The sequence below is a fragment of the Phycodurus eques genome, chromosome 1 (assembly GCF_024500275.1).
Source record: "Phycodurus eques isolate BA_2022a chromosome 1, UOR_Pequ_1.1, whole genome shotgun sequence".
Classification (NCBI taxonomy): Eukaryota; Metazoa; Chordata; class Actinopteri; order Syngnathiformes; family Syngnathidae; genus Phycodurus; species Phycodurus eques.
The window spans coordinates 30,197,301-30,216,087 of NC_084525.1; the positions used below are offsets into that span (position 1 = coordinate 30,197,301).

At 43.7% G+C, this 18,787-nt stretch overlaps 1 protein-coding gene across 7 annotated transcripts in view; it reads right to left on the reverse strand.

Annotated features, from left to right (window-relative positions):
- Positions 1–2,638: 2,638 nt before the first annotated feature.
- rtel1 (regulator of telomere elongation helicase 1) overlaps positions 2,639–18,787 on the reverse strand; it is a 60,120-nt gene continuing 43,971 nt past the window's right edge. For 3 of the 7 annotated variants that reach the window (XM_061686871.1, XM_061686861.1, XM_061686853.1), the window contains 11 exons: positions 15,357–15,503; positions 13,651–13,766; positions 11,058–11,181; positions 10,619–10,793; positions 10,389–10,531; positions 6,099–6,194; positions 4,710–4,920; positions 3,945–4,082; positions 3,734–3,844; positions 2,975–3,163; positions 2,639–2,907 (listed from right to left, as the gene is read on the reverse strand). In XM_061686871.1, the coding sequence (XP_061542855.1) occupies positions 2,771–2,907; positions 2,975–3,163; positions 3,734–3,844; positions 3,945–4,082; positions 4,710–4,920; positions 6,099–6,194; positions 10,389–10,531; positions 10,619–10,793; positions 11,058–11,181; positions 13,651–13,766; positions 15,357–15,503 (1,587 nt within the window). In that variant the 3' untranslated portion in view covers positions 2,639–2,770. Of the gene's footprint in view, positions 2,908–2,974; positions 3,220–3,733; positions 3,845–3,927; positions 4,083–4,709; positions 4,921–6,098; positions 6,195–10,388; positions 10,532–10,618; positions 10,794–11,057; positions 11,182–13,650; positions 13,767–15,356; positions 15,504–18,787 lie in introns of those variants that run through there. The other 4 variants (XR_009769276.1, XR_009769277.1, XM_061686882.1 and 1 more) reach the window with 4 other exon arrangements.

Sequence of the window (18,787 nt, forward strand, 5' to 3'; positions counted from 1 at the left end):
GATGGAAATGGATTCAACCACAAAGTATCGCGAGATTCTATCATGGTGCATTCAAGTAACAAAGCGAAGTGGGCATTTCTGATGCTACGTTCGTGTTATAGACAGATGTAGGCATTTTTGATATCCCGTTAGAAAAGAAACAACTGGAACAGAAAGTTGTTACGACTTTCGGCATGCCTGTGACATCATCACCGATTTACAACTTCCTCAGCCGATTCCATTGGAGTCTTTCCGTGCTGTCAACGGCAATATCGTCCCATTATCAACCCGGTCCAATACCGAAGAAATATAATGTTAACCAAACTATTGTCCCAAATTTCTATTAACTTTGGTGCATGAGATTAGTCAGACAACTACACATTTATTACAGTGCACCCAGAATGTATTCACAGCTCTTTACTTTCTCCACACTTAGCATTCATAGCCTTATTCAAAACTGGAAAATATTTTCACCCTTGACACAACACCTCATAATGACAACATACATTTTTTTTTTTTTTAGAAATGTTGGCAAATTTATAAAAAAAATAAAAACGTACATTTCTATTCCCAGTCATTTCTCAATACTTTGTTGATACACCTTTGACAGCAAATACAACCTATGTTAGTATGATGTATCAAATTTGGCCCACCTATTCTTGGGCATTTTACCCTTTCTTCTTTGCAGCAGCTCTCACGGTTCATCAGGTTGGATGGGGCCCGTGCATAGCCATTTTCACATCTCTTCAGAGCAGAGGTGGCAGTACGACTTTGATAGGTACTAAGGCGGCTCCAGCTATCTTTTAATTCTTCTGATGTTTATTGAAAATGCACCCGGACAGAAAATGGTTTTATGGGACAGACTGCCCAGACTTGTCCACTCTGCCCCTCTGGACGAGGGGTGAGAACCACAGCAGAACAATAGTGAGACAGTTTAGATATTTGAATACAAGTAACATTACAACAGTCAAATCGTGTTATTATTTGTGGAAATTGGGGTGGGGGGCGGGTCGGCACACACACCCGGTGAGGACATGCAATAACTAGCCAAGAGAGGACAGAAAAGGATGTGGGACAATGAGCAAGGCAGTGCGACTGACGAGTTGTGCGGTGGGATTCTTTTTCAGTGTCTAGACACCTGTAAGAACACGTGAGTTGATATGTTAGTTATTAGTGGTCCCAGCACAAGCAATTAAAGCCTATTGTGTGTCTATCCAACGTATTAGTGAATGAACACCATATCACATACATGTTAGTCAACTGGTGTACGGAGTTGCTGAGCCGGCACATTGAGGAAGGGTGGGCCTGGCCCCCTTCACCCACATTGGGGTCAAGCCAATGAGCCCGTCCAGCATAGAAGCTATAGAAATTGAAACCATTAATATTATTAAACATTATATTGTATTTTGACATTCACGTTCTGACAAATCAGAAGATACAATTTACTCAGTACTAGAGTAGTTTTTTTCCACTGAGTACTTTCTTACGCTTACTCAAGTAATTTTTTGGAGGACTACTTTTTACTTTTACTTGAGTAAAGTAACAGTAATCTTGAGTACAACATTTCGCTACTTCACCCACCTCTGCTCAGCAGTGACGTCTACAAAGAGAGAGTCCTTTAGGTCCTGAGAGTCCTTTAGGTGCTTTTGGGCAAACAAGGCGGGCTGCCCAACCTTGAAGGTTATCGCGGGGCACATACAGTTATGCTTTCCCTCAGAAGGCAGTTATGACTGGGAAACCAGTTCCAGTAAATGTTCACATAATCAATAAATGTTTACATAATCACCAAATTAATAAATACACAGCAAATTGACATAACTAGTTTTGAAATCAGAAGCAAATGAAAATTGTTCAACTACTGTTCAATTTGTTTTAAAAGGGGGATTGATAACAAAAATTGTTGCAATACCCCTTCTCAACATTATCAACGCACATGATTTGCTTTTGTGGCCCACATAAAATGATGTGGTGGGCCAGATCTGGCCATTGGGCCTTTAGCTTGACATTGATGGTCTGGACACTTTCTTTGAGTTCATGCTCGATTTGTGCTGTCAACTGTGGGACAAATTATGTCTAAGCAGTTGAATTTACCACAAGTGGACGCCAGTTAAGCTGCAGAAACATCTCAAGGACGACCAGTGGAAACAGGATGCACCTGAGCTGAAATTTGAATTTCATTGCAAATGCTACATTTATGCATATGTGAATTCTCATTATTGCTTTTGATAAATTTGCAAAAATCTTTTTTTTTAACACCGTCATTATGGGGTGTTGTGTGTAGAATTTTGAGGAAAATAATTAATTTAATCCATAATGGAATAAGAAACAAAAGTGCTGTAAACACTTACGGGATGTACTGTGGTGTCCTCCACCAATGTAAGTTTTTTCCCCAACTAAATTAAAAGGCTAAATTTAAAACATTTGACATGAATGTAATTTTTAACTTCACTCGACCATGTTTTCAGTGGCTATTAACATGCTTTCGTTTTTGAGGGTGTGCACTAACTGTCCAGATGTTGAAGGGGGTGTATGGCTTAAAAGGTTTGGGAAAGCCTGGTTTAAGGTATTGCATTAAAACTAGAATTAGTTAATTCACCAAGACTACAACTGTCTGTTTGAAATTAAAATATGTTCACTTTATTTAAGTAAACCCCCCCCCCCCAAGAAAAAGCATACAAACAGAATTATTCAGTAATCATAATATTTTGCACATACTGTACAATATATACAAAGAGGCTTTCCACTGAGTTTCAAATGATTTGGAAATGGTATGATAGCAACTTCAGTAAAATCATGCACTTGATTGTCTTTCCTCTGTTTTTGTCTCATCTGTTTTTGCAGGAGCAGTGTCAGCACCTTGACCCATCAATGCTCTCAACATCTCTTTGTACTGCTTCTTATGGTGATGGCGAATTATATTTCCAAATCCTTCAGAAGAGAAAGAAAAGTAAAGGTAAACTGAAAAAAGACATTCAAACATGATGAGACTACTTACTCAGTAAAAGGCTGAAGTTTTCATCTCTCTCTGTGAATAAGGCAACAGCCGCAGTCACCATATTTTCATAGTTGTCTGTCTTCTTGTAGGCGTTAACGGCTTGATAGAGTTGAGCTGATCCCTCTGGGCCAAGTGCTTTTTTCACATCAGCCAAAAAGGCAGCCTGGACTTGACTCTTTGGATCAGTGCCTGGTAAACATGGAGGAGTCTGGACTTTCTTGTTCAATAAGAACACTACCTAATACCTAAGATTGTGATTCCAAAATTACTTTATTCTGCAGAAGCCAAACTTTTGTTTATTTTTGAGACCATTAATAAGCCCTTCGGCCTTATGTAAAATCTCCAAGTTCCAGCTACAGTAAAATAATCAAATGCCACAGCATTGTGCTGCTCACAGAATGCGTCAATGTTGGTGTTCAGGATGTAGTTTGCCAAAAATTCCCCCAAATCAGCTGAACTTTATTTAGACGTAACCAGAGCTTTAATTGTCAGCAGGAGTGAACTGACATTCGTTTGATTTGGCACATCCCTGGTTATATAAAAGTGTGCACATGAAGGTAACCATAAACCTCAAGTTTTTGCCCCCCCAAGAAAATAAACTATTTTCCCCCCCTCCCGGTACACCACAAAAAAAGCAGCATTTACAGGTTGTTCTTTTTTACGTCTCTGCCAATGCGTTACATGACTGACATTCAATGCTCATGTTTATGAATTGCGCTCTGTGCATAGAGTTACATTTCCTTTGTATGCATGACCTACCAGTCTGAGTTTCTCGAGGACCTTGATGTCCTCGTTTGAATTGTTCTACATTCAGCTGCGTACTTGATGTAAAACTGGAACTGGATGATGAAAGCCCACTGGGTTGTTCATCTGTTGGACAGGAAAATAAAGATTAAGACTTTGGATGTACAGCTACTGTCTTGTGTGACTTAGGGTAGGCTGCTTGACTGGACTTGTTTTGTAGTTGTACCACTATGCGACATCCCTGCTCTCTTCTCATCTTTGTACAGAGACTCTTCCAGTTTGTATCCACAGCCAGTACCAGTCAGCTCCAGGCATTTCTCGTCAAATGTCTTCCTGTGATGTGGTCGTATAAAGGAGTATAAACCTGTGACACATTTGGTGACTTTTATTCAACTAATAACTCAGAAATACATGTAACACTGTAATACATAAGGAACATCTCATTCTTTAAGCCCCTGTTTATATATAGGCCTCAGATTTTCCCTTGGGGATCAGCAAAGTTTACAATTTAAAAATGTCATAAGATACTGAGAATTGTAATAGAATATTATAACAGTAGTGCTCTCTTTCCAGAATAGTGCATTACTTGGAGGTCCTAATGCCACTTTTCCACTGTATTAGGATGTGTGTTTATTTTTGTCATGGCTACCCGTGTAACCTCAAACATTACAATGACACGATGATGACGAATCTGCTTGACAAATGAGCAACAATCCACAGTTTATGTCACAAAAATGGTATCAGCTCAGCACGTTTGGACCCCAGACTGACCAGATACTTGAAGTAGTACTAGGTAGTACAAGTACCTCAATTAACCAATGGTTCTATAGTGAAGAGAAGCTAAATATTCTGTCAGTGGGAATTAATGTTCACAACTTCACGCTTGTGTATACACAAAGATATGCAAACAGACTTGAGCAACGTAGTGTGTCAATTTAAAAATGGTCACTGAAAGAACTCAGACAAGTACTTTATAATACAAATGACTTACCCTGGTAAAGTCTGTAAGTATGAGGGTCATGGGTTAATAAAGACGTGTCTAGCAGCAGATTGTCCAGGTTGTCATTTTTCTTGTATGAATACAGAGCCTGGCGAATTTGCTCAAAGTTGACCTGGCTGAGTGATGATTTCATTTCTCCCAGGAAGTTCCTAGCGAAGTTGTTTTTCCCATCACCAGTAACAACACAAGAAACACTTGGCTTCTTTAAAAAGAATAAAGATGAGGACAAATTATTAATAGCTGTTAATACACAATGACAGTGACATATACAGAGACAGCTGTATAAGATAGACCTCCGTTTCCAGTAGGACGCTTGTTATAACAAGCAAAATCTCCAATTAAAGTCTAAAAAACTTGTTTGATACAGGGTCAATGAGCAAGGTTTTTGCTAGGATTGAAGAATAACTGGTTTTGGTGCAGATATATGGATGAGGGGGACCCAAATCATACGTGATTTCCACACTATCATGCTTCAGTGGGGAGGAACAAAACCCCTTTGTGAGACAATAAATGTCATTAAAATACATAATTTTACATTTAAAATAATGGGTCATTACAGCTTAGTCATTCATTCATTTTCCGTACCGTTTATCCTCACTACCTAATGAAATGCTTTAGTGGGGCAAAATAGACACTCAAGTGTTTGCATGGAAGTCATTCTACTGTTCTACTTGAAGTGTATTTACTAACACAGCTGAGACAAATATCGAAACGGCAACTATAGCAGTTTAAATGATCACCTTTTGCTATTATTGATTTATTAATGCAATAACAATTGGAATGACTAAATGCAAGTACATTAGTTGGCTTGGCTTCTTAAGCTTGGTCAGATTTGTTCCACATTTTCTGCTGTCAATTAAAAAATGTGACATAAGGGTAAATTACTTCACAACTGTAGAGGCAGCTGTGGAGGAAGATAAACTGTTTTAATGCTTTCAAAAAATATACTGTAGAATAGGCTCTGCCAAATAGTTCAGGAGTGTCAAACTCATTTTTGTCACGGGCTACGGACTTACGGTTTCCCTCAGTGGGCCAATATGAATGGGAAACCTTATGAATGTTTAACCCCCTCATATTATTACATGAGAACAAATTGATGGATAACTAGTTTAGATATCAGAAGTCAAGGACAACAGTTTGTTCAACTATTGATCAAATTACTGTAAAAACGGGTTTGGCAACAAAAATGTTTTTGCAATAATTATTATCTATTACATATGACAATAATTTTGGTACAGATTTAAACAAGATCCATGGAAGCTGACACACATTTGATTTGCTTTCGTGGGCCACATAAAATGATGTGGCGGGCCCGATCCGTCCCCCAGGCTTTGTGTTTGATACCTGTGAAATTGTTGTTTTATTGAAAATGACAAATACCTTTTCTTGGACCAATTTTATTTTGCGTTTCCCTCCACGCATCATCTCATCCATCCTCTTGTCGTATTGAAGTGACAGTGTGGACAAATTATTTTGCTAGAAAAGAAATGGGCAATTTAAAAAAGATTAAAATAAAAAACCAAAATAATCCATCCATTTTCTATACCATCCATCCATCCATTTTCTTCCGCTTATCTGAAGTCGGGTCGCGGGGGCAGTAGCTTTAGCAGGGAAGCCCAGACTCACCTCTCCCCAGCCACTTCCTCCAGCTCTTCCGAGGGGATCAACAAGGTGTTCCCAGGCAAGCTGAGAGACGTAGTCTCTCCAGCGTGTCCTGGGCTGTCCCCGGGTCTCCTGCCGGTGGGACGTACCCGAAACACCTCATCACCCCTTCTGGATGACCAAACTTCTCACCCTATCTCTAAGGGTGAGCCCGGACACCCTGCGGAGGAAACTCATTTTGGCCACTTGCATCCGGGATATTGTTCTTTCGGTCACGACCCACAGCTCGTGACCATAGGTGAGGGTAGGAACGTAGACTGACTGGTAAATAGAGAGCTTCGCCTTTCAGCTAAGCTCCTTCTTCACCACAACGGACCGATACAAAGTCCGCATCACTGCAGACGCTCCACCGATCCGCCTGTCGATCTCCCGTTCCGTTCTTCCCTCACTCGTGAACAAGACCCCAATATATTTGAACTTCTCCACTTGGGGAAGGATCTCATCCCGACCTGAAAAAGGGTGGCGTGCCCTCCACCCTTTTCCGACTGAGGACCTTGGTCACATATTTGGAGGTGCTGATTCTCATCCGAGCCTCCTCACACTTCAAACTGCTCCAGTGAGAGTTGGAGATCACGGCTTGATCAAGCCAACAGAACCACATCAGTGACATCGGTGACAAAAGGCAGCCTTGGCGGAGTCCAACCCTAACCGGAAAGGAGTCAGACTTGCTGCCAGCAATGCGTACCAAACTCTGGCACTGGTCGTACAGGGACCGAACAGCCCTTATCAGGGGGTTCTGGCACCCCATACTCCCGAAGCACCCTCCATAGGACTCCCCGAGGTACATGGTCGAACGCCTTCTCCAAGTCCACAAAACACATGTAGACTGGTTGGGCGAACGCCCATGCACACTCGAGGACCCTGCTGAGGGTGTAGAGCTGGTCTACTGTTGCATGGCCAGGACGGAAAGCACACTGCTCCTCCTGAATCTGAGATTCAACTTCCCGATGTACCCTCCTCTCCACCACCCTGAATAAACCTTACCAGGGAGGCTGAGGAGTGTGATCCCCTGTAGTTGGAACACACCCTGCGGTACCCCATTTTCAAAAGGCGGACGACCACCCCAGTCTGACAATCCAGAAGCACTGTCCTTGATGTCCACGTGATGTTGCAGAAGCCTGTCAACCAGGACAGCCCCACAACATCCAGAGCCTTTAGGAACTCCATGCGAATCTCATCTAGCCCTGGGGCCTTGCCACAGAGGAGCTTTTTAACCAAGTCGGTGACCTCAGCCCCAGAGATAGAAGAGCCCGTGTTAGATATATTGTAGAAGTTATCATTTATTTGCTTAGCTTGCATTAGTATTATGGACAATGTTTAGAAAGAAAGATGTCTCGCCTTCAAGAAGATGACTCAGCAGGAATCATCTGAGAGAAGGACGTGGCAGGTGCCATGTTTTCACCTTGAAACCCTACCCTTAGTGTGTTGTGTCTTGTAGCTTAGTACGTTATGTCTTGTAAACTTAGAAACCTCCCTATTTTCAAATAAATGCAGGAGCGACGGGAGAGATTGTTCAGAGCGTGTTGAGAGGCTGTAATCTGAACAATCTCCCATGCGCCCTCCTCATGAGAAAAAGAAACCAGCGTCTTCATTCCTTTTGTGTCTATTTTTTATAATGTTGGGCAAGATAAATCCAACAGCCCGCCTCAGAGAACCCAGACTCTGCTTCGTCATGGGAAGGCGTGTCGGTGGAATTGAGGAGATCCTCGAAATATTCTCCCCACCGCCTCACAACGTCCCGAGTTGAGGTGAGCAGTCCCCTATCCCCACTATACACAGTGTTGATGGTGCACTGCTTCCCCCTCCAGAGACGCCGGATGGTGGACCAGAATTTCCTCGAAGCCGTTGGAAATCGTTCTCCATGGCCTCACCGAACTCCTACCACGCCAGAGTTTTTGCCTCAGCGACCACCAAAGCTGCATTCCGCTTGGCCAGCTGGTACCCATCAGTTGCCTCAAGAGTCCCACATGCCAAAAAGGCCCGATAGGACTCCTTCTTCAGCTTGACGGCATCCCTCACCACTGGTGTCCACCAACGGGTTCGGGGATTGCCACCACAACATGCACCGACTAACCCAATCACGCCCTTCCAGGTCATTGCCCACGTGAGCATTAAAGTCCCCCAGGAGAACGATAGAGTCCCCAGCGGGGGGGCTCTCCAGCAACCCCTCCAAGGATTCCAAAAAGGGTGGGTACTCTGAACTGCTGTTTGGTGCATAGGCACAAACAACAGTCAGGACCCGAAGGCAGAGGGAGGCAACCTTCTCGTCCACTGGGGTGAACCCCAATGTACAAGCGCCGAGCCGGGGGGGGGGTACAATAAGTATACCCACACCTACTCGGCGCCTCTCACCGTGGGCAACTCCAGAGCGGAAGAGATTCCAACCCCTCTCAAGACAACTGGTACCAGAGCCCAAGCCATGTGTGGAGGTGAGCAGACTATATCTAGTCAGAACTTCTCGACCTCACATACCAGCTCAGACTCCTTCCCTGCCAGAGAGGTGACATTCCACGTCCCGAGACCCAGTTTCTGTAGCCGAGGATTGGATTGCCAAGGTCCTCGCCTTCGACCACCGCCGAGCTCACACTGCACCCGACAACTATGGCCCCTCCCACAGGTGGTGAGCCCACGAGAAAGGGGACCCAGGTTACCCTTTCGGGCTGTGCTCGGCCGGGCCCAATGGGTGCAGGCCCCGCCACCAGGCGCTCGCCTTTGAGCCCCACCTCCAGAGTGGGGCCCCGGTGACCTGCATCCGGGCAAGGGAAACCTATGTCCATTTATTTTGCTCGTCATAGGGGTTTTTAGAGCCTTGCTTTGTCTGGTCCCTCACCTAGGACCTGTTTTCCATGGGTGACCCTCCTAGGGCCGTGAAGCCCCAAACAACTTAGTTCCTAGGACCATTGGGACACACAAACCCCTCCACCATGATAAGGTGACGACTCAAGGAGGGGATTTTCTATACCGCTTATCCTTATTCGGGTTGCAGGTGAGCTTCATCCTATACCAGAGAAAACCTACGCAGGCACGGGGAGAACATGCAAACTCCACACAGGCGTGGCCGGATTTGAACCCGGATGCCCAGAACTGTGAGGCAGATTTGCTAACCAGTCGATCACCGTGCCGCCGCGTGGATGATTTTAATTCAAATGTAATTTATTTCCTGGAGGCACCTTATAAACAATATTTCATCCTAAATACTAGAAAATGTTGGTTTGGCAAAATATGTCTCCTGTAAGAGCTTGAAAAGTTCCTCACCAAAAGCTGTTGTATGGAACACACAGGGGAGCGAAAATAGTTCATCATATTTCCCTATACTGTTTCTGAAATTTGAAAAATATTTTTCATTGTGGTCTCTCAAGACAAAAACACCCATCCATCCATTTTCTGAGCAGCTTCTCCTCACTAGGGTCGCAGGCGTGCTGGAGCCTATCCCAGCTGCCATCGGGCAGGAGGCGGGGTACACCCTGAACTGGTTGCCAGCCAATCGCAGGGTATATACAAACAAACAACCATTCGCACTCACAGTCACACCTACGGGCAATTTAGAGTCACCAATGAATGCATGTTTTTGGGATGTGGGAGGAAACCGGAGTGCCCGGAGAAAACCCACACAGGCACGGGGAGAACGTGCAAACTCCACACAGGCGTGGCCGGATTTGAACTCGGATGCCCAGAACTGTGAGGCAGATGTGCTAACCAGTCGATCACCGTGCCGCCGCGTGGATGATATTAATTCAAATGTAATTTGGAGGCACCTTAGAAACAATATTTCATCCCAAATACTAGAAAATGTTGGTTTGGCAAAATATGTCTCCTGTAAGAGCTTGAAAAGTTCCTCACCAAAAGCTGTTGTATGGAACACACAGGGGAGCGAAAATAGTTCATCATATTTCCCTATACTGTATATGAAATGTGAAAAATATTTTTCATTGTGGTCTCTCAAGACAAAAAAAAACCCAAAATAAATAAATATATATATATAATAAATAAATAAATTAATTAACCTACCGTCCCTGCTCCCAAAGTCCCATTGCCTCCTCTTTGGTGCTCTACTCGCTCAAGTGCATCAAACAGGTTGCTTGGTTTTATTTCACTCTTTTGAGTCTGAGACTCATACTGTTTAAACATACTAGCATATTCAGTATCTTCATCTACAAGGAGACAGGATAAGACGAAATCAAAATAATATATTGAAGAGGTTAAGCAGAAAGTGTCTACAAGCTCAAATAAACACTGACCCCTCCTTCTTTTTAGAGTAGAAGTGTGCATGTCCAGCATTTTGGCCTTCTGAGTGTATGGTTTCTGGGATGGTGTGTAAGAAGTAGAACCAGAGCACTGAGGGACTGACAACAGAGAACTACTGGCAGCAAACACTGAGGGATCAGAGCCAGGGTTCTTCTCCAACACAGGCCTCTGGTTAGACATTTACAAAAAATAAAAATAAAAAATAAAATAAAAAATAAAGAAAAAGAACAACAACATATCCATTATGTAGAATGGTAAAACTAGTATTGAAAGTCTTCACAACTTTTGAACCCCATCATGATTATACAACACATTTTCACTATAACCAGAAATGCAACAGAAGTATAGCATATATTGTATGATTTACAAATTACAATACATCACATACTGTAAATTCGTAGTAGGAGCATGAGTCAAGAACAACTGGCGTACCATTTTCTGCGCCACCCTGAAGAACTGGCAGACATCACGGACAATGTTCCCAAAGTTGTCATAAAAACGCACACAAGGCCTCACCCATGAAGGAAGGTGAGATTGTGCGTCTCTGTTTTTAAACCTGTGAAAATTACATTTTAGAAATCGGTTTTCATTACCTATCTTGGAATGTCACATAGTTTATGGCTTTCCAATGAGGTGAACTGTTATAGTTTAAGTTGCTGTGGTGTATCTGATCCAAAAGTAAAAGAATAGAAGGAAAGAAAAAGAAAATGAGCAGCCATTGTACAAAATAAACTCCCAGGTGAATCAGAGTATAGTAAAATAATATGATGAATAACCTTGTGTAATTGTTTTAATAATTACACAAGGTAATCCTGAGCCATCACCTTATCGTGGTGGAGGGGTTAGTGTGTCCCAATGAGCCTAGGCGCTACAGTATGCGTGTCCCGTTATCGGACTTCTGTGCTTGTCACAGCTCCGTAACGAACACCATGTTCAGACCATGGTGCTGAGGCCTATCGGGCCTTTTTGGCCTGTGGACTCCGCAGGTAACTGATGGGTACTGGCTGGCCAAGAGGACTGCAGCTCTGGTGGTCACCGAGGCAAAAACTCAGGTGTAGGAGGAGCTTGGTGAGGCCATGGAGAACGACATCCAGATGGGTTCCAAGAAATTCTGGTCCACCAAGCGGTGTCTCAGGAGGGGGGAAGCAGTGAACCATCAACACTGTATAGTGGGGATAGGGCGCAACTGACCTCGACACAAGATGTTGTGAGTCGGTGGGCCGAATACTTTGAAGAGTACCTCCATTCCACGGACACACTTTCCTATGAAGAAGCCGAATCTGGGGACTCTGAGATGGGCTTTCCTATCTCTGGGGTTGAGGTGTATCGAGGTGGTGCAAAAGCTCCTCGGTGGTAAGGCCCCGGGGGTGGATGAGATCCTAAAGGCTCGGGATGTTGTTGGGCTCTCCTGGTTGACATGCCTCTGCAACATCGCATGGACATCGGGGACTGCGCCTCTGGATTGGCAGATGGGGGTGTTAGCCCCCCTTTTTAAGAAGGGGGACCAGAGGGTTTGTTGTAACTATTGGTTGATCACACTCCCCAGCCTCCCTGGTAAGGTCTAGTCTGGGGTTCTGGAGAGGAGAATCTGTTGGGAAGTCGAATCTCAGATTTAGGAGGAGCAGTGTGGTTCTCGTCCTGGGTGGGGAATAGTGGACCAGTTCTACACCTTCAGCATGGTCCCGTGGGTGCATGGGAGTTTGCCCAACCGGTCTAAGCTTTGTTTTGTGAACTTGGAGAAGGCATTCGACTGTGTCCCTCGGTGTGCCCTGTAGAAGTTGCTACGGCAGTATAGGGTAAAAGACCCCCTACTAGGGGCTGTTCGATCCCTGTACAACCGGTGTCAGAATTTGGTTCGCATTGTAAGTCGGATTCGTTTCCAGTGAGGGTTGGACTGGGCCAAGGCTGCCTTTTGTCACCAATTCTGTTCATAACCTTTATGGAAAGACTTTACAGGCGCAGCCGAGGCATTGAGGGGGTCCGGTTTGGTGACCTCAGTATTACATCTCTGCTTTTTGCAGATGGTTTGAAGCTCTGATAGCTTCAAACCATGATCTTCCACTCTCACTGGACCGGTTCACAGCAGAGTGTGAAGCGGTTGGGATAAGAAACAGCACCCTCAGAATCTGAGACCATGGTACTCAGTTGGAGAGGGGTACCATAAAATGCCCTCTCCGGGTCGGGGATGAGATCCTGGCCCAAGTGGAGAAGTTCAAGTATCTTGGGGTCTTATTCACAAGTGAGGGAAGAATGGAGCGGAAGATCAACCGGTGGATCGGTGCAGGTTGTGTAGTAATACAGGCTCTGTACTGGTCTGTTATGAAGAAGGGGCTGAGTCAAAATTCTAAGCTTTTGATTTACTGGTCGATCTACGTTCCTACCCTCACCAATGGTCACGGGTCGTGACCGAAAGAACAAGATCACAAATCCAAGTGGCCGAAATGAGTCTCCTCTGCAAGGTGTCCAGGCTCTCCCTTAGAGACAGGGTGAAAAGCTTGGTCATCCAGGATGGGTACAGAGTCGAGCCACTGCTCCTCCACATCTCAAGGAGCCAGATGAGGCTCTTGTTAGGATGACTCCTGGAGGTGTTCCGGGCACATCCCACTGGGGGGAGGCCCCGGGGACGACGCAGGACGTGCTGGAGAGACTATGTCTTCCGTTTGGTCTCGGAACGCCTCAGGATCCCCCTGGAGGAGTTGGATGAAGTGGCTGAGGAGAGGGAAATCTGGGCTTCCCTGCTTAAGATGCTGTCCCCGCGACCCGAGCCCGGATAAGCGGAAGAATATCACGGAAAATAAAAATTTTCGCAGCAATTAAGTAGATAATTGGCATGCCCTGTGTTCACATTGGAATTAAATGTGTGTCCCATGTTATTCTTAACACTGATGTTATCAAGCATAAACTACCTAGAAGAAAAACACACTCACTTTAGCATCCTTATTCCACAACAACTATTAGGAAATTTATAGCAGCATTTTATAATCAAGAGACTGGTTTACAGCGAATGATAAGCAGTGTATCTGACCTCTGATCACACAGGAAGATGGCTCCATAGTCATCCTTGTGGCGAATGACTCTGCCAATCGCCTGGTTGACAGCTCTGAACGCCTGCTCTCTGTACCACTCCTGCCCTGTAAGGAACTGCAACAGATACATACACACCTCAAACAACAAACATGTCAAAGCAAGACTAAAATAATGTCCTAATACTAGATTTTATTTTACCAAGCAGGTGTTCCAGAATGGCCTTGGAATGCTAAACCTCAATTTACAGTCCTTGTATATGTCAGGTAAATAAGTCTCAAACAATCTTGTCTGTCATTCGGGTAAATTCCCTATTAGGCATTCGTCAAGGTACGAGCCCCAAAATTCTTGGCTCCTCCATAGCAAAATGGATGACTAACTGTTCACTTTCTGGCATATGGACTTAACCTTTTTTGTGAGTAGGGCTGCATGATATTGGAAGAAAATAATGTGCTTTTTGTTAAACTTACGATACATATTGCAATGTGAAATAATACAGGATCAGTGTTGGGAAAGTTCATTTTCAACGCAAACTAGTTCAAAGTTCAGTTCATCGTTCCAAAAATGAACCAGTTCAGTTCATTAATTAAAAGTTTTGAACTACATTCACTGGGACAAAAACTAATTACTCCATAGTTCTGCACCCCCAATATGTTGCTTATGAGCTATTAGCCTCAAAATACTGGCATTTCATTTCAACATTGTTTCCACTCATTCAGTCCATACTAGTAGCCAGCTGCAGCTTTCAACCTACAATCTCAAAAACATGAGGAAAAACGTGTTGCTTGAATGGTCTTTTTTAAAATGAGGAATTAAAACAAAAACAGGACTTTCGTCTTTAATGTGCAAACAAAAACACGAAACACAGTATGACAGGAATGATCGGTGAAAGGACATTGATAACTTTGCATTCCTCGCAGCTCTGGCTGACTATATTAAAAAAAATGTATCTATTCTTATATTACAAAACAAAATCAATTCCATATAATCACAGTGTGATTGTAACTTGTTTTAACTAAAGCGTTCTGATACAAATTTTCCTATTAATTTATTTTTACAATCATGCACTGTATTGCAAAATAACACATTCCCTCCCATTTACATAGTGTCCCTGAACACACCTCGTGCACTCACGTAGCTGCCGTGGCTGTGTAGTTTCATTCTGAAGAGCGAAATAGGGAATGTAGCAGGTTTAGATTCTTTCCCCTGTCCTCATTCATAGTTATCATACATGCAGATGAGTATAAAATACTGGGCTGCTCCGTGTGTTAAAATAAAATAAATAAAAATTACACCAACATCGGTCCTAATCTTTTGAGCATAGCCAAACAGGTCCCTCTGCTGGTCAGTTTTAATATGAAAAGTTGATTCACTGTATATTACAGTACACCAACATCGCAGCAGACTCTGCGCTGTGACTAGTGCGCGGACGTACATCACGATGTCAATGCTCAAACACAATATCATGCGGCCCTAGTGTCGAGGCAAACTTTTCAAGGTGCACTACTGGGTACTGGGTAATTTTTAGGGGGGTTATGTTCAGGTTGCCTAATATACACACATTTACACCAGGATAATGGCACTTGCAAAGATGGGTGAATTTTCAAGCATGGTCAGGCCCACTCATTTAAAAAGGCCATACTGACATCGAAAGTAACAAGTACATTCATTTTGCATGTTCTAAATAATAAATATAATTCATCTTACCTTCTGGCCAGGCAATTTTTTTCGGTTCATCTCATCTAAGAATTGCATCTTCAAAATGATTCGAGGGTCTAACTTCGGTGGAAAGGGGAGTCCAGTGATTATAACACCTCGACCAAATGTATCAGTAAAGTCCAAACCCTCGCTTGCCTACAAAAGAATGTTGAGAGCTGGTGTGACATAAAAACAGTCATGCATATTACGTAAGGATTTCTTTTTAAATAATACATTAACAGTCGTGATCTTTACACCTCCTCTGTTTAAAACGAGGGCTATGTGCTCCTAGTAGGGTCTCCCTCTGCAAGTATGAATCCAGTGGTTGGAACAAAGAATGAGACTGCCTCGATGCAGTGGTGTGAGAGTGTTTGCTTCCTTACTGATTTCTTATTTTTTGCATGTTTGTAAAGGCTTTGATGCAGGACGGGGCACAAGTAAACACAAATGCAGTTTTTAAAGAAGTTTTTTTAAATTAATTAATTGTTTTTATTTTTTTTTTATAAAATGGTAAATGGACTGCACATACAGTGCCGTGATAAAGTATTGGGCCCCTTCTCAAATTCTAATATTGTTTGCATAGTTTTCCCACTTATGTTTAAGATGAAATGCAATGTGAAATGGAGAATGAGAAATGTAAATATCAGACAAATAACATGAGCGAATGCAGTTTTTAAATGGTAATTTCATTTATTAAGGAAAAAAACTATTCAAAGTTACCTAAAAAGTAATTACCCTCCTTTTCCTTTCGGTTTGTCCCGTTAGGAGTCGCCACAGCGTGTCATCATTTTCCATGTAAACCCATCTCCTGCATCCTTCTCTCAAACACCAACTGCCCTCATGTCTTCCCTCACGACATCCATCAACCTTCTCTTTGGTCTTCCTCTAACTCTCTTGTCTGGCAGCTCCATCCTCATCATCCTTCTACCAATATACTCACTATTTCTCCTCTGGACGTGTCCAAACCATCCAAGTCTGCTCTCCCTAACTTGGTCTCCAATACATCGAACCTCGGCTCTCCCTCTGATGAGCTAATTTCTAATTTTATCCAACCAGGTCACACCGAGAGTGAACCTCAACATCTTCATTTCCGCCACCTCCAGCTCTGCTTCCTGTTGTCTCTTCAGTGCCACTGTCTCTAATCTGTCCATCATGGCTGGCCTCACCCCTGTTTTATAAACTTTGCCCTTCATCCTCGCAGAGACTCTTCTGTCACATAACACATCTGACACCTTCCTCCACCCGTTCCAATCTGCTTGGACCAGTTTCTTCACTTCCTTACCACACACCATTGCTGTGGACTCTTGACCCCAAGTATTTAAAGGCCTCCACCCTTGCTATCTCTTCTCCCTGTAGCCTCACTCTTTCCCCTCCACCCCTCTCATTCATGCACATATATTCTGCTTTTACTTCAACTAATCTTCATTCCTCTCCTTTTCAGTGCATGCCTCAATCTTTCTAACTGTTCCTCCACCTGCTCCCTGCTTTCACTGCAGATCACAATGTCATCTGCAAACATCATGGTCCATGGGGATTCCAGTCTAACCTCATCTGTCAGCCTATCCATCACCACTGCAAACAGGAAGGGGCTCAGGGCTGATCCCTGATGCAGTCCCACCTCCACCTTAAACTCCTCTGTCACACCTACAGCACACCTCACAACTGTTCTTCTGCGCTCATACATGTCCTGTATTATTCTAACATATTTCTCTGCCACTCCAGACTTCCGCATGCAGTACCACAGTTCCTCTCTGGTTACTCTGTCATAGGCTTTCTCTGGATCCACAAAGACACAATGTAGCTCCTTCTGACCTTCTCTCTACATTTCCATTACTCTTTCTAGGCATGCAACCATACTGTTGCTCGCAAATACTCACTTCTGTCCTGAGTCTAGCCTCCACTACTCTTTCCCATAACTTCATTATGTGCCTCATCAACTTTATTTCTCTATAGTTCCCAATATAGTTCTTAGTTAGTTATAACTAGTTCGTTATAGTTCTGCACATCACCATTGTTCTAAAAAATGGGCAGCAGCACACTTTTCCTTCATTCCTCAGGCATCTTCTCACCCGCTAGAATTCTGTTGAACAAGCTGGTCACTTCCTGGTCCACCACACTTGCCTCTTGTACTCTTCGTTCTCTCATTCATCAACTCCTCAAAGTATTCTTTCCATCTGTCCAGCACACTATTGGCACCAGTCAACACATTTCCATCTCAATCTTTAATCACCCTAACCTGTTGCACATCCTTCCCATCTCTATCCCTCTGTCTGGCCAACCTGTATAGATATATTTCTCCTTCTTTAGTGTCCAACCTGGCATACATGTCATCATATGCCTCTTGTTTGGCCTTTGCCACCGCTACCTTTGCCCTACGTCGCAACTCAATGTATTCCTTTCGCCTCTCCTCTGTCCTCTCAGTGTCCCACTTCTTCTTAACTAACCTCTTTCCTTGTATGTTTTGCTGTACTGCGAGGTTCCACCACCACGTCTCCTTCTCTCCTTTCCTGCTAGAAGATACACCAAGCACTCTCCTGCCTGTCTCTCTGATCACCTTGGCTGTAGTGGGCCAGTCTTTTGCAAGGTCCTCCTGTCTACCGAGAGCCTGTCTCTCATCTTCCCGAAAAGCTGCACAACATTCTTCCATTCCCAGCTTCCACATGGCTCTCTGCTCTGCCTTTGTCTTATTAATCTTCCTTCCTCCCAACCACCAGAGTCCTCTTACATACCACCATCCTATGCTGTCTAGCCACACTCTCCCCTACTAGTACTTTACAGTCAGTAACCTCCTTCAGATTACATTGTCTGCACAAGATGTCATCCACTTGCGTGCTTCTACCACCGCTCTTGTAGTCCGCCCTATGTTCCTGCCTCTTCTGGAAGAAAGTGTTCACTACAGCCATTTCAATCCTTTTTGCAAAGTCTACCACCATCTGTCCCTCCAAGTTCCTTTCCTGGATGTCGTACTTACATATTACTTCTTCATCACCCCGGTTTCCTTCACCAACATGTCCATTAAGATCTGCACCAATCACGTCACTCTCTCTGTCTGGGATGCTCAAAACTACTTCATCTAGCTCCTTCCAGAAATGTTCCTTTCACCTCTAGGTCACATCCTACCTATGGGGCATAGCCGCTAATCACATTATACATAACACCCTCAATTTCAAGTTTCAGCCTCATCACTCGATCTGATACTCTTTTCACCTCCAAGACATTCTTAGCTAACTCTTCCTTTAAAATAACCCCTACTCCATTTATCTTCCCATCTACACCATGGTTAAAATAATTTAAACCCTGTCCTTAAAATTCTAGCCTTACTGCCTTTACACCTGGTCTCCTGGACACACAATATATCATCCTTTCTCCTAATCATCATGTCAACCAACTCCGAGATTTTCCTGTCATAGTCCCAACATTCCAAGTCCCCACATTCAATT